We start from the raw sequence: 16,239 nt of genomic DNA, 5'->3' as shown, positions 1-16,239 counted from the left end.
TGGAATATTCAGCTGATTTAGAAGATGGCTCATCTCATACCTAAGCACATTCAATTCTATGTTTGCTGATTGTCTTTTTGCAGGAATTCCAACTCCCACTAGGAGGGGAGACAACTTTGTTCACACAGCCTCAAACCGTGCACGGTCAATTGTGAACAATGCCATCAACGACACTTTGCGTGACCTGTTTAATGGGGACAAAACACATACAATTGAAGACTTGCTGAGAATTTTCCGTTACCCAGCACCAGAGGCACTTGAACTAGCCAGAGCAGAAGAAATCTTTGAGCAAACACTGAACATCATCCACCAACACGTGAATGACGGAAACACATATGAGCTGGATGACCATGGTGAGCTGGCACACTCAAAAGTCATGTAGAACAATAGTATATACATTGGGCTAAATTGTTTGTTCATAGAAAAAGAAAGGATAATGCTTGGTTTACATAGGATGACGGAAAGAGTGCACATGGATGTTGAAAAATGAAATTGCTATAGTTGAATGTTAGAGGTGTTAAATGAGTGGGAAGCTATTCGTCATGATGTGGTATGTTTTCTTGTATTTACAGAGGAGAATTACCGTGAGCTGGTGTCCCCGAGTCACCTCTCGCTGATTGCCAACATGTCCGGGTGCAGGAATCAGTACCAGAACATTGACTGTTCCAACACATGCTTCCACCGCAAGTACCGCACTCTGGATGGCACGTGTAACAACTTCAACCAGCCTGACTGGGGGGCATCCAACAAGGCGTTCCTCAGGCTGCTGGAGCCCATCTATGAGAATGGGTTTAATACTCCAGTAGGTATGCTCATTTACTTTTCTTGTCATTTTACCTACATAACTTTGATTTTTCATGATTCATGCCAGCAAGAACATCAATGTTACTGCAACATTGAATGACATAGGTGACATGTGACTGATTATGTAAGTGTTAGTATGTAATCTGTGTTGTACCTGTGTTACAGGCTGGGTGCGCTCTCGCCGCTACAATGGTCAACAACTTCCAAGCCCGCGCCTCATATCCTCGTTGATGATGTCGACCAGTCATGTGACTGAGGATGAGGATTACACGCACATGCTGATGCAGTGGGGGCAGTTCATGGACCATGACATGAGTCTTGCGCCTCAGTCAGTGAGCTTTGCAAGGTTCAGTGATGGTCGTCGGTGTAATGAGAGCTGTGAAAATATCAGTCCATGTTTCCCTATCCCTGTCCCCAACAGTGATGGCCGTGTGCACACGCGGTGCCTCGGCTTCTCCAGAAGCAGCGCAACATGCAACACAGGAAGTACCTCCATATTTTACCACACCGTGTCGCCTCGCCAGCAGATCAACTCCCTCACCACATTCATAGATGCGTCAAATGTGTATGGTAGTACCCCGAGGGAGGCAGAGAGCTTGAGAGATTTATCAAATAACAGAGGACTCTTGCGTGTGGGATCACTGACACTGCGGGGGTCAAGGTACTTGCCATTTGACGACGACTCTCTCTCCCATGTTGATTGTCAGATAGAACCCAGTAAAAGACATGTCCCATGTTTCAGAGCTGGAGACCATCGAGCCAATGAACATCTTGCTCTCACAGCAATGCATACACTATGGTTACGAGAACACAACCGTATTGCTACCATTATCTTACAGCTGAATCCGCACTGGGATGGCAACAAGGTGTATCATGAAACTAGGAAACTTATTGGAGGTGTCATGCAGCATATAACATACACGCAGTGGATACCTAAGATTCTAGGCACTAGAGGAATGGAACTGATGGGACCATACAAAGGATATGACCCAAGTGTAAATCCAACAATATCAAATGTATTTGCAACAGCAGCATTACGATTTGGGCACTCTTTAGTGCAGCCTGTGATATTTAGACTGAATGAAACATTTCAACCAATCCCTGAAGGTAACCTACCTCTCCATAAAGCATTTTTCTCTCCATACAAGATTATGGAGGAGGGTGGAATTGATCCACTGTTGAGAGGCATGTTTGGGGTAGCAGCCAAGAAGAGGATGCCTGGAGAGCTGCTCAACACGGAACTGACAGAAAAGCTATTTTCATTGGCTAACTCGATTGGTCAAGATCTGGCATCACTCAACATCCAGAGAGGCAGAGATCATGGCCTGCCATTTTACAATGCATTTAGGAACTTCTGTAACATGAGCCCAGCTCGGACATTTAATGACCTGCGGCATGAGATTAGAGACCGTGACACGCGAGCCAAGCTGCAGGATCTGTATGGCCATCCTGGTGAGTTGGTGGATTTAGAAACCAGTGTGTTTACCAGGAGATTATATATTACAAGGTCCTCCAAAATACAATATTTGGACAGAACCAATTTTATCAACTATTTTGGAAAATACTCCTACAGTGTTTTACAGTAGATGTCACGATCTTAATGACACATGTATAGAATGAATGCTGTATGACACAAGTGTATTAATATATTATTAGGGACTTTGTACTGATGGAGACGATTGAATATGTAGTTTAACATTAACACTTGTTCAATTTAGATGACATTGATCATGTTGATGTATTTCTGGGAGCGATGTTTGTTTGTTTTACATTGACTTGTATTCCCTTGTTCAACTCAGATAACATTGATGTATTTGTGGGAGGAATGGCAGAAACACCACTAGATGGTGCCAAGGTGGGACCAACTTTCCTGTGTATTCTAGCAGATCAGTTCAAGAGGCAGCGGGCAGGAGACAGGTAAATCTCTGATTCACACTGTACTGAAATGATCTGCTTTTAAATTTTCACAGGAGAGAGAGATTTTTATTTTGAATCAAGTTACTCGAGTGTTGATTTGTGTCTTTGTTGTGTTGAGGTTCTGGTATGAGAAACCTGGCGTGTTCAACACAGAGCAGATCGTTCAGATCAGACAGATGTCGCTAGCAAGGGTCATCTGTGACAACACAGACAGCATCAACAAAGTCCAATTGGATGTCTTTAAAAGGAATACTGGAGATTACAAGACCTGTGATGATATACCCAGCCTGGATCTGCGAATGTGGACCGACTGCTGTGAAGGTGATATTAGACACACCACACAACACCATCATGCCTTAGCTGCTTTCTAGACAATCAGTTTCAGCTTAAGTCAGTTTGTAGACATTTAATGTGAAGACAATAATTATATTCAAACAGACAGCAATTAAGAATTCCACCAAATTCAGTTTGTAGACAGATTAGCCTAGTATATATCTTTGAAGTTTGGGAAAAGGTGTGGCTTTATGGCAGCCTATCAAGACATAAATACATTTAACAGTGGCCGGTGCTAAGGTAAACTTTGGGAATTATTAAGCAGCAAGATATATTGAATAAGGGCAAATTTAAAATGTTAATTCATGGAAATATCAGTATGATAACATGTCCATTTCAATACTATTTGTTTCATGAATGCAAGTTTGATAGCAAGACAGGTTTGTGGTAGGAGTAGTCATAGCCACAGCAATCATAAATACTTATACTTATAAATACTTGCTCAGTCAGAATGTAATGAAATTTGGTACAGGTGAAGTTTGTAGTGGGGCTCAACATGTATGTTACGTCTCTGGCGATATTAAAGATCTTGTTTCCTGCAACATTTTAAATTTGACCTAAGCACTTTGTACCATGTTCTTAAATTCTCTCGAAAGTACATTTCCTCACACAATAATCATAAGCTCCTTAAAAACCACTTGACCAATGAAGCTGACACGTCACATGCTTTTTCCCATGAATGATGAATTTTTTCAAGAGATTTGAATCTGATGTTCAATATGTTAGCTATAGAAGCTGTATTTAAAAATTGGTATAATCATTACTGGGACATTTTTGTTCAAAATGGTTTGTTACATGTTTAGCTTGTGGGTTTGTTCCAATTTTGGTCTTGTGTTTGACAAGTGCGTACTAGTGCGATATGAGTATTATACCCACTTGTGTACAAGTTTCGAGAAGTTGCTATTTTGTGTATTGTGTGCAGTCAAAAACTGCTTCCTATTGCTTCAGGTAAACAAACTGGAAATAAAAACATATGAATTTTGTGATAAAACATCACTAGACGTGAAATTAAATTACTCTGTGTATTTACTTGTAAACCACTTCAGGAAATGGCATTCAACTGCATACGTTTTCTCCCTGATCTACGGGTGATTCAGTTAAAAAATACCCATTAATAAGAACTTGAATATGATGCAGTGACAGGAAGAAATTGTATCTGAAACTATTATTTTACCAGGAATAATATATTCCACTAATATGATGCCTTGAAACAGCTAAATTTGCCAGAAAAGCCTTCAACACTTAATTTATAAGTAAGGAAAAAATGATTGATCTCAAGTCCTATTTGAAGGGACAGTATGTTGACGGTTCTGTGCATCGGTAAATCATGCATGAAATAATTTCCGAGCGTGACGTCAAATGCACAATTCAGTTCTCAAACCAAAACAATACAGCTCTGCACAGCGAAGATGTATCAGTGGTACGAGACATGTTTCTATTTGGTCATGTCCATGTATATCACACAGATGATGTATCAATGGTACGAGACATGTTTCTATTTGGTCATGTCCATGTATATCACACAGATGATGCATCAATGGTACGAGACATGTTTCTATTTGGTCATGTCCATGTATATCACACAGATGATGTATCAGTGGTTACGAGACATATTTCTATTTGGTCATGTCCATGTATATCACACAGATGATGTATCAATGGTACGAGACATGTTTCTATTTGGTCATGTCCATGTATATCACACAGATGATGCATCAATGGTACGAGACATGTTTCTATTTGGTCATGTCCATGTATATCACACAGATGATGTATCAATGGTACGAGACATGTTTCTATTTGGTCATGTCCATGTATATCACACAGATGATGTATCAGTGGTTACGAGACATATTTCTATTTGGTCATGTCCATGTATATCACACAGATGATGTATCAGTGGTTACGAGACATGTTTCTATTTGGTCATGTCCATGTATATCACACAGATGATGTATCAGTGGTACTTAGGTTTCAGTTTCATGTGTGATGAATGAGGGAGAGTTGTTTGAGTGCTTGGATGGTTTAGCATTTTTCATTTCTTTATATTAATTGAATTAACACAAACAAAATTTCAGTTGTCAGCCTATCAGATTACCAGTTTATGAAGTTAATATTGTTTTGCAGACTGCAGAAGGACCAACAACTTCCAATCATTTGCCCGTCATTTTCGTGGCCGTCGTTCCGTGGAATACAGCTACCCAGATCACCAGGACGCTGAGGAGATGGGACCGCCTGCAAATGTGACAGAACCAGTGGTAGCGGCTGAGGAAGAGCCAGGTTGTAACTCCACAGATGCCACGCCGTCTATTGTACAGGATGATGTCATGCTGCTGGACTCCCGGCTCGAATGGATGGAAGCGACCATGGCCGAGATGGTCAAAAATTATAGCAAATTGAAAAGAAAGGTACAAACACACTAATCAATGTGTTTATGATTAACTCAGTGTGCTCCTCTGTTGGTCTGTCTGTATCAAACACATTGGCAGAAGATATAAGTGACCAGTCATGAGATAAAGGACCTTATGGATATTATGGATGACTTCTCATTATATTTTAAAAGTAAATTAGCTTCAATTCATATTTATTACAGAGAGATACATGGCATAAAAACGCTTGTACTCATTTTTTCCAAAGTCCCGTTTTGAGACTTATAACTGTTTATGTATTAATTTCATTTTTTAGGTATAATGTCTGATTAATTGAAAGTAAACATGTATGCTGAAATGGTTTTAAATAATGTTTAAATTATATTAAAGTATGAACTAGCAAGAGAAAAATATGATATTTTTGTACAGTCCAAATACACGGTGATTTTTGCGGAATTAAGCACAATTGTATCCTTTTCTCCTGATGGGTCACTTATAAAGAAGTCTTGGCTATCTATAGGTGCATCTATTTATCTTAGCAGTATTAGGTTATGAGCAGATTGGTAATACCTACAAATGTTGATTTTTATTTTTCAACAGACTTATCCTTTTGTAAACTAGCGATAACAACTGATATTTATCACTAAAATATTGATTCAGATAAGAACCATCTTACTTTGGTACTTTGCAGGTATTTCAGACTATATAACCACGTACAGTGCAGGGTCACTATTTTTTCAGATGCGCAACATGCAGAAGGTGCTGCAGGGTAGGAACTACCACTGCAAGGACCACAAGAGGAAGAAGAGAGTGCATGGGGAGAAATGGAAAATAGACACGTGCAAAATATGTCAATGCAAGGTCAGTTGATCATGGTCTGTTTTAAAACCGACTTAAAAAATTCTAATTATGGACATAAGAAAACTTAATCAACTGTTCAAAATATTCCAGTAAGGATGCAAGTTATACTTTTCTTACACACCTGTGGGTGAGAAACCTATTTGAGATGACTGGTATCAAATATATGTGTGAGATCGAATTCCAGGCCCATGATTGGCTACTCCATGGTGATGACCTGAGGTGAGATTATGACGGCCTACTTTCCTTATCGTCAGTCATTATCATTACTCGTGCTTCTGTCGAATGTTCACCTACGTCTGTGTTGAATGTTATCGTTTTAGAGCCTTACCCCCCTGGATGCCACAGCGACATATATATGTCCCTCCTCATCAACCCTTACTTCAAAGTCGAATAATTAACTATATGTTTAGAAATCTAAGTATTGGATATTTACTCGAAGAATAATTTCAAAATATCAGTAATCACGGTTAGATTTCTATCTGTTTTTCATCAAATCACCAATGATAATTCTGAATCATAGCTGAAAAGTCTAGAATCATTTAGAATGCTTTGCAAAATGCGCAAACACGAATGCCGAAGTGTACTACAGCCATATTGGATCTAGTGTTTACAATATCACATTTCACGTATGCCGGTTATAAGACGCCTATTACATCGCATATTTTTCAAACTCAGCTGCGATGCATACATCCCTGAATTCCTCATACATCAAATGACAAATGGTCTTTGTCACTGATACAAAGTATCTAGAAGAAATCAAGCAAAACAAATCAGGTTTGGAAACCCTTGGAAAACTGTACATGTTTGAAATGTAAACAAAGCAAAGTTCAGATTTTACGCTGTAGCATTCTTTCCTGTTTCTAGAGATCCATTCGTCTAATTGTTGCATATATTGGCACGTGTTTGAGAAAATTCATGGTAAGACTATTGTAGGTCAAATTATGGAATTAAAAATATATACATTACAATGATCAGGTAAATTCAACTGAAATCATGAAAGTTTCCGTCCTGTGTGATGCCATGACTGCTGCAAAATCACAGCTCAATGACGACGGTAGTTATCTGCATTTCCCGACTAATTCTTTTGGTTACATTGGAAAACATAAAAACAAATAACAGTACGTAGATTGTCAGATTGTTTCTGATTACTTACAAGACACATTTATGTATATATGATCCCTTGATCAACGAAAATACTCCTCTGAAAGTGGATGGTGAGGTCATACGGAAGTAAACATTGTGTACATATTTGGTAATTTCTTTGAGGTGAAAAGTATTAACTCGGCATCCAGCGGGTTCATTGATCTTACCTAGTTTGCATTATCATCATCGCCTTGATAATCCACAGATATAGCGGAAACCTTTTTGTGTAGGGTCACATTATTTATTTGTAGTAAGCAGTACGTCGGGTGGCGTCAGTAATGACTGTTGTGTTATGTACTAATGCGCCACTGCGATCATCAGAATGAAATCAATTTGATACTAAAAAGATGCGATTTTAGGGTGTGTAAGAAACAGATTACTGCACTCATGCCTGTCAGAACCATTTATCTTACAACGTGTAGTAATCTCTATTTATCATATAAAAAAAGGGAAATCTCCATAGTTATTCCACACCACATAAAACATGTAGGCATGTGGCATTATTCAAATTAGATCAGGTGAACTGTTTCAGTAATTGAACTCTTCGTCTAAAATGACATAAGGATCACACAAATTGATGTTATGGATGAGAGGGTTTTATTCACTTTGTTACTTAAAATCTTGTACTTGATATGAGATTGTGCCCCCTCATCCTGTATACAAGCTCTGTCTGTCTGGACATACCACAGCGTTCAGGTCTTCCTCATAGTATAACATCAGCCTGGCCATGAGCCAGTGCTCTTGCTACTGTAATACAGTTAAAAACCCATTTAGTGTAGCTTTATGTTGCTTTATCGACTAAAAGTAGCAAACCGGTGCCTTTTACTTTGTAGGTACTTTGACATTTTCTTTTCTGTTTGGAAGGCCTCCGTAGTCTAGTGGTTGAACATCCACCTGGAGAGTTGAAGGTCAGGGGTTCAATCCCCGACTGTGTCATACCAAAAGACATTAAAAGATGGTACTTGTTGCTACCCTGCCTGGCACTTGGCATTATAAGGGGCTAACACAAGGACTTGTCAGCTTGGAGTCAGTATAGTGTGTCAATTTCAGAGGGACAAAAATTCAATATCTTCGTAGAAAGTATTTAAATGTCCAAGTAAAAGTGCTGAAAACAGGTTCCAAAACAAACCCATTTCAGAGCGTTGCCAAAAGCTTAAGGCTTAGCGGTGACAACTGATGCCTGATAGGTTTGCCGTGTTTTCGATCTTGCGATTCTCAGCCGTTATACGTATACTGGACCTGCTTTGTCTCTCATTCCTACAAACATAACAGCATTGCATACATTGTTGACTGTATGAAGCGATCTTTGATCTTGACATTGTGAACAATTAAAATAACAATTAACAATCGGTAACTATCATTTTATTACTAATTTCCTGTTTGGGTAATAAAACACCAAATGCCCTCCCTTGGCCCTATTCCACACAGTAAATGCCTGTCAGGGATTTATCCCCTGAGTAAACAACTGAAGGCATCTTCAGTGTTGTTACCAAGGTGACATAAGTTGTGGATACGGTAACCAAATAGATGAAAAAACAGAAGAAAGACACTGTATAACAGAATCCAAGGTAGAAGCAGGCAGACTGGGAGTTGGCCTGATCATGATGATTGTTGAAATTGCGCAGCATGTCAAACACCGGGAACCTGTTTTACCCTCCACTTAGGGAAATCACCTCAATGGAAGAATTTTTCATTTTGGTCAATCATTTGAGATAATGTATGCCCGAAGGCATTAAAATCTGCAAAGTTGCTATATTGACTTAACTTTCCCTTTAAAGAACTGTCCAATAACTGGACGTGAAATATGAGACTGTTTTGTATGTCTTAAACATAGAGAAATTTATATCAGGGATAAAGAGAACTTAATTTGTGGCTGGAATTTGTCCACCAAACCAGTTACTATATCCTGTGGTGAATTACGTTGAATGTGTAGCCAGGTTTGTGTACATGTAAACAAAATGTTCCACATTGTGTGTTGCAGAAGGGTCAGGTGGAGTGTGACAGGCAGGTTTGCCCACCAGTGACGACCTGCAGCAACCCTCGAAAGGAGGTGGGCAAGTGCTGTGCCACCTGTGACTGAAGCCAGCAGAGCAGGCCCTCTGTGTGGATGTACATACTGTGATGAGGAACTCTTCATACGCTGGCCATGCCAGCTCCCAAGTGACAAACATTATTTACTCACTGAGTGGGCTCTGCAATACCAGCATTGATCAGTCACCTAGTTATCATTCCCACACATTTTTGCTCGAGGACATAGCGGCCCCGAGATATACTTCAACACACACCAAGCCTAGAGTGTGTATACACAGTGACAATTGTAATGTGATGTAGCCCAGGAAGGTACACTCAGGCCAAGATATCCACAGTCAGCTGCTGCCCTCCATTCCATGTTGGAGGGAGTGATTATCAGGGCCAGGACTCACTTTCCAGGTTGCTGAAAGAACCTGATGATGTCCAACTAGATGTTACATAGAGAGTTGTGTACACATTCAGAATAATTAGAAATGTGAAATCACCATGTGATAGGTTAGTATTGTGCGAGTCACACGTGCGGCATTACCCACCCAACTCAGGTAGTACCCTGCTGCCCATGTTACTACTGACATATGGACTGGTGCTTCCCTCTACCCTCTCCTTCTTCCTTCAGACAGCCCAGCTCCCACTGATGACATGTAGCTCACCTAATTCTCTACTCAGTTTCTTTTGCTGGAATCAACGTCTGTGAATATTAATGAATAATTCGAGACCTAAAATACAAACTTTTGGTTCTGAGACCTAATGAGCTCAGTGTAATCCAAGGTCCAAGTGAGCTTATGGAATGTGTTTTCCAGATTTTTGTGTAAGTGATAATAACTATATATTTTATCATTACTGTTTTAGATATTTCAGAAAGTGCTTTATCAAATGTGTTTTTATTATACATCTATGGTTGTAACTACTAGAGCTATTTGATTGTTGACAATATCAGTGCAAAAAACTTGTTGTGAACATAGATATATCACATGGAATGAACAGTGAGCAACAGTGTCTTGCCGCTGTCTTTTTCTAGTGGGTGAATTTGTGCTACTTTCAATTATTCGTAAGATTTTCCAAAAGTTAGACTTGTTTTGACTGGTTCATTGTCACCATGCACTGTATGGTAGTTCTGGATCAGAACATCAAACCCAACATCCACAAATCCCATCTTGTCACTAAAGAAATCAAAATATTGAAAGCTCATTCAACACTGGTTTTCAACCAATCAGACTGCAGCCTATATACTTCCATTGTTTTCCTATATCTGACACAAACAATCAATAAATAATCACCTCCATCTTTCATCTGTCATCTCTACTTAAGTCTAATCCTTGCATTTAATCATCTTTTTAATTATTATGCAAACTAGACATGTTAACAGTAATAACATGAAAAATGGGGCTACATTATTTCTTGGGCATTTTAGTTGATGGCAAGTTTTATTTTGCATTCAGCAAAGAGGCACATGTTTGGGCATGTTATTTGGTAAAATATATGTGCATAGCAAGTTTTGTGCTTTAGATTCATGAAGTATGTTGCTGTCAAACCACTATGAAGTCATTTGAAACAATCACTAATGTATATCGAGATGTGAACTGATCCCCTTTCAGCACCAGATTGTTTCCATTATCTTGTTTTCCAGATGAGAGGATCACCAGTAGTCTCCCCCTAGCTCTGTGTAGTGACTGTAGTGCCAGTAGTCTCCCCCTAGCTCTGTGTAGTGACTGTAGTGCCAGTAGTCTCCCCCTAGCTCTGTGTAGTGAGTGTAGTCCCATCTTCTTGAGACAAGAGTGTCCACTTGCCCATATTAAGGAACTTGTATTTCATTGCAAGGGTGGTTGGGTCAGAGGGAATCAGGGGAGGGTCACTAAAATATGAGTCTCTGGGAGAGGGGCATAAGAAATAATTTAGAGAGGTCATGAAAATAAGGACATGTTATATTAATATAGAAGGTCCTTTTGCATTTTGTCTTTTCAGGGAGGGTCATGAAAAGAACTGTACAAGGACATGGGGAAGGACATCCAAATATATGACAAGCATTAGGAAGGGTCATTATTTCAGTTCATTAGTGTATCAAGAACCTCTGACATCCCCTTTTGTAATAAATGACCTGTCCCCAACATCTAGTTTTCACCTGTGCTATTTCAAACTACTTTTCTGTGCTCAAGAACACATATTGATAATCCAATCTGAGAACATTTTACAAAATCAACACCTGAGTTCCGTGTGTCAAATTTGTGCTGACCTTCCAAGTTTTCAGTCAACCCTTACAAGTACTTAAAGCCTTTTAATTTTGACTGGAAACTTCACTGCATATTAACACACAAACAACTGAATGCTAATCGCAGTAACTGCGATGCAGTCCTATTTTTGGACAATCCATACTGAGCGTTTCTTGTTACCACATTGTGCAGTGGTACTTTTTAATACCACGAGCCTCTATTATTGCAAGAACAAAATGTGGCAATAATAAGTATCTTTACTGTGGCAATCTGTCATTTTGTTTGTCCGTCAGGGATGAAATCTTTAATTTTTTCATTATCTGATCGACCAGGTTGTCTGCTGTGGTAGTCTCATTGTGAAGCCATTCAAAATAAGAACAGCGATCTGTTTGGTTATCACATTTTCATCACAAGCAGCATAACTCCTGCTCTACACAGGGCGGCACTGCGATCGAGCCAAGAGTTGGCTATTATGGCAGTGGTGAAAACTATATACTTTGATGTTGGCGAGTGGACACTCTTGCCTTGGATAAATGGTCTCCCCCAAGTTCTGTGTAGTGCCAGGCTTGTTATGTACAGAAGTGTATAGTTGCTATGTAAAATGCCAAAGGGAGTTCATGATCAGGATGTCCAACAGAGATCAATGAGCCCTGTATTTCTTTAAATGTGCTGATTTTATTTGGGATCTGAATATGCCAATTGTTTTAAATCATTTAAACTTATGCATAATTAATTCATTTGTACTTTTTGAGTTGTTTACTTTTTCTCTATTTTGAGTTGTATATTGTGTTTATTACCAACAAATTATGCTTTGTGTCATGTTGACAGTAATGTTGCATGATAGGGTAGTAGAAAGTTATTACCTCAATAATGCACAATGCCCCCTCCCTCCTCCTCCCTACTTCAAGGAAACTTGGGTAGCATGTTATGGGAGGCAGTGTAATCCTGCACCATGGCTGATTTTAACAATGGACATGGTATGGTCCAGCTATTTTTATAGTGACAGGTTAACTAATTAGAGTGTTGATGGCACCGGGGAATGCTAGGCCACTTCCTCATCCAGTCATTAGTATATCATCTGTCTATCTATCATCATGCTATGGGACACAGATGTTCAGCTATATCACTGATGCTGACTGTAACTCAGCAAACATGTGGCTGATGTGCAACCATACCAGTCCAACAAAGAGAGACAACTCTCAAATACATACATAGATTGTTACAAGGACTGCAAGTTGAACATCTTTGAACATGTTACGACCAAACTGTCCAAAATACGAAGATATCAATCATATCAACTTAAGTTTTATTTATATGGATATGATATGCTGAACTAGGTTAAAATGTAGTTGAGCATACTTGGACAGATGTTGAACACTTACGGGTCACTTTGACACACACTTAACATGAGCACCACCAGTAAATGATCTGAGGAGTAGATTCAAGTGAACCCATGAAACAATCATTATGTCACATAATAATGTTCTGAACATACCTAAAATACTGGGTCAACAAGCATTGTGAGCAAAACTCTTAGTTCAGGTCTGCTAATCTCATTAAATTTGTCTACACAGTATGTTTTGCACTGTCACTACTTACTGCTGTTCAGGTACATGTATGTAATAAGGTAACTGACACTTGGCTTTCTGCAAACTGCAGTTTGAAAACAAAACTGAAAATGCTTTCTGTTGGCCAATAATAAAGATAGACTTGGAAAAATGCCTTGGCATAGCAATTTGACATAGCATATCTATACAAAATTGCAGATGGCAGAATGCTGTGGTCATGAGATCCCTCACTCAACTAATGTGTTGTGAGAAATTGTTTTCCTGTACAAATATCAGCAATAATTGTGATATAGGACCATCAACATTCCTCATAGTTTGTCAAGAGCTGAAATTCTTCAAAACGCGTATCACTGTAAGACAAAAAACTGTCAAGGATAGTGAATGATTGCACAGATGGTCAGTGATCCTATGCACTCAATGGGTCAGCATGTTGGGGAGGCTGCAGTTTGGCCCACAATAGTTGCCACACAAGACATGCATTGTTTTTACGCATTTCAAAGTTGCTGTCTTGATTTTTCTTTCAAATGAGGTTTAGGTCCTATAAAAGAGTGTACTTTATCATATGAATCTATGGATGTATTTGTTGTGAGGCAAATGTAGGCACCTTTGACAGCCCCTCCTGTATTGGTGACCACCCTGTGTACATCTGTATGTCGTCCTCCTGGATGTAATCTCATGATACAAGCTTGTATATCTTGGTGCTACTTACCTGCTTTTACTCATGGTAATACATATCAGCTTTTTGACGTGTGTTTGTGGTAATGACTTGTGCCCATCTAACTCTTTAGCATGACTTTGAAATCACATTTATTTCACAAATACAACTACAGCAATATGTTGACTCTTATGTTTGAAAGTTTTAGTTTAGTGTATGTCAGTGATATTCTTGTACAAGTGATCATTCTAATATCAATCCTCTGTGCTGTTCCTTTTGAAGGCAAATAGAGAAAACAGTTTATTCCAATGCATTTCAGGAAATAAAACAATGTTCACAAACCCATGAAGCTGCTTTTATATTTTCCAATCAAGTGGAATATGTAAAAGCCAGAACATCGTTGTAAAATCTGTCTGATACCGACTCTTCACAGTAAAGATTTTGTACTTAAGATTTGGATCCAAATATTGGTGCTCCCAACTGAAGATTATCTTAGAGGCACATGAAACACATCTCCCATACAAAACCAACCTTTTATGTGTTCACTTTGTTGACACTTTGATGAGTGGAAATGGCCATGCAGCAAAAGCAACTACCACTGGGGAAAAGATGAAGACTACAAACACAACCTATGCAGAAAAACTAAGCTGAGGGGGATGCTTCAGCCTAGGCCTGATCCTTCCCCTCTCTGTATGTCAGGTAGGCTGTAAGTACATAATTCTTCAAGGACCTGGATGTGAAAAGGAGCAAATCAGTGAAAAAAATATTTTTTCCAGTAGCCTTAAATTTAGAAGGAAAGATCTATTATGAGGAGTGAATGAGTTTGTTTAAAATAAAAATTTCAAAGAACGGTTTAGCCTCAGTCAGATCTTTCCCTAAATAGTGGACATTACCAAGGCTAAATCTTCCCATTAATAAAATCATATATACCTGGGGACCCTCTACAGACCGAACCTAGCGCCCTTCATATTGAGATGACAAATTATGTAGTTTTTATATAACGGACATTGTGATATAACAACAGCCTGAGTTTTAAGTAATTAAAAACAATATAACATGAGTATTTCTCAGTAACCACCTCACTTAACATTTCAGACCTATTGTAAGTGTCAAATCATATTTCAATGCAATTGACATGTGTTTGAAGGAAACACTTTTCATGACAACAATTACATCTTCCATATATCCATTTTGACAAATAGCACCTGAAATTCAGTCAGATAAAAGGAGGAGATGAATTGTTAAAACTTGATTTGCATTTGATTAGTTAAGAATCTCATTATTTCATTAGCTTAACAGATTAATTAGCATTACTACTCCCTCATCATGCTACAATTATATATATATTTAGTAAGATCCTCCTCTGTTTGAATAGCTTCAGATTTTCATTTTCATGTCACATAAACCATTATTGAATAGTGCAGAGAAATGAATACACAAAACACCTTAAAGGCTCAATCATGAGTATCATTGGCGGTATAGAAGCTTAACAGTCAATCATCGGTTGACATCAACATCCTCCTATTCCATAAATATAAAAATAGAAACCTGTAAATATTTAAAGATGAATATTAAGTATAACAAAATATGAGCAGGGCTTGACTTAACTGTATAAAACATGCACCAGTGTAACCTATTATTGAATAATATAACCTGATATCTTAATCTACATGCACCAGTGCAATCTTTTATTGAAAAATAAAAACCTGATATCTTAGTCTACATGCACCAGTGCAACCTATTATTGAAAAATAAAACCTGATATCTTAATCTACATGCACCAGTGTAACCTATTATTGAATAATATAACCTGATATCTTAATCTACATGCACCAGTGCAACCTTTTATTGAAAAACAAAACCTGATATTTTAGTCTACATGCACAAGTGCAACCTATTATTGAAAAATAAAACCTGATATCTTAATCTACATGCACCAGTGTAACCTATTATTGAATAATAAAACCTGATATCTGAATCTACATGCACCAGTGCAACCTATTATTGAATAATAAAACCTGATATCTTAGTCTACATGCACCAGTGCAACCTTTTATTGCATAATTAAACCTGATATCTTAATCTACTTGCACCAGAGCAACCTTTTATTGCATAATAAAACCTGATATCTTTATCTACATGCACCAGTGTAACCTATTATTGCATAATAAAACTAACCCTTTATGGTTCACACCACATCGATCTTTGAACACAATAACTCCAGGCTTTATTTACCATACTATATCACTAATCCCTGTGTTATATTTGCCATGCTTTCTTGGGTTTGATGTCATCAAACTGTGGGTATTTCAAGTTTTTGGCATGTTCCTGTAACGTTTTACAGCAAAACG

At 38.4% G+C, this 16,239-nt stretch overlaps 1 protein-coding gene across 2 annotated transcripts in view; it reads left to right on the top strand.

The window, feature by feature from the left end:
• The window catches only part of LOC124127200 (peroxidasin-like), a 73,692-nt gene extending 57,693 nt beyond the window's left edge, over window positions 1-15,999 (top strand). For both annotated transcript variants that reach the window (XM_046490649.2, XM_046490650.2), the window contains 8 exons: window positions 84-353; window positions 573-806; window positions 970-2,256; window positions 2,604-2,721; window positions 2,840-3,042; window positions 5,182-5,462; window positions 6,165-6,284; window positions 9,409-15,999. In XM_046490649.2, coding sequence (XP_046346605.2) covers window positions 84-353; window positions 573-806; window positions 970-2,256; window positions 2,604-2,721; window positions 2,840-3,042; window positions 5,182-5,462; window positions 6,165-6,284; window positions 9,409-9,507 — 2,612 coding nt within the window. In that variant the 3' untranslated portion in view covers window positions 9,508-15,999. The remainder of the gene's footprint in view (window positions 1-83; window positions 354-572; window positions 807-969; window positions 2,257-2,603; window positions 2,722-2,839; window positions 3,043-5,181; window positions 5,463-6,164; window positions 6,285-9,408) is intronic.
• The last annotated feature ends 240 nt before the right edge of the window (window positions 16,000-16,239 follow it).

The sequence above is a fragment of the Haliotis rufescens genome, unplaced genomic scaffold (assembly GCF_023055435.1).
Source record: "Haliotis rufescens isolate VD_foot unplaced genomic scaffold, xgHalRufe1.0.p SCAF_2, whole genome shotgun sequence".
Classification (NCBI taxonomy): domain Eukaryota; kingdom Metazoa; phylum Mollusca; class Gastropoda; order Lepetellida; family Haliotidae; genus Haliotis; species Haliotis rufescens.
This window is presented reverse-complemented; position numbering and strand designations above follow the sequence as displayed.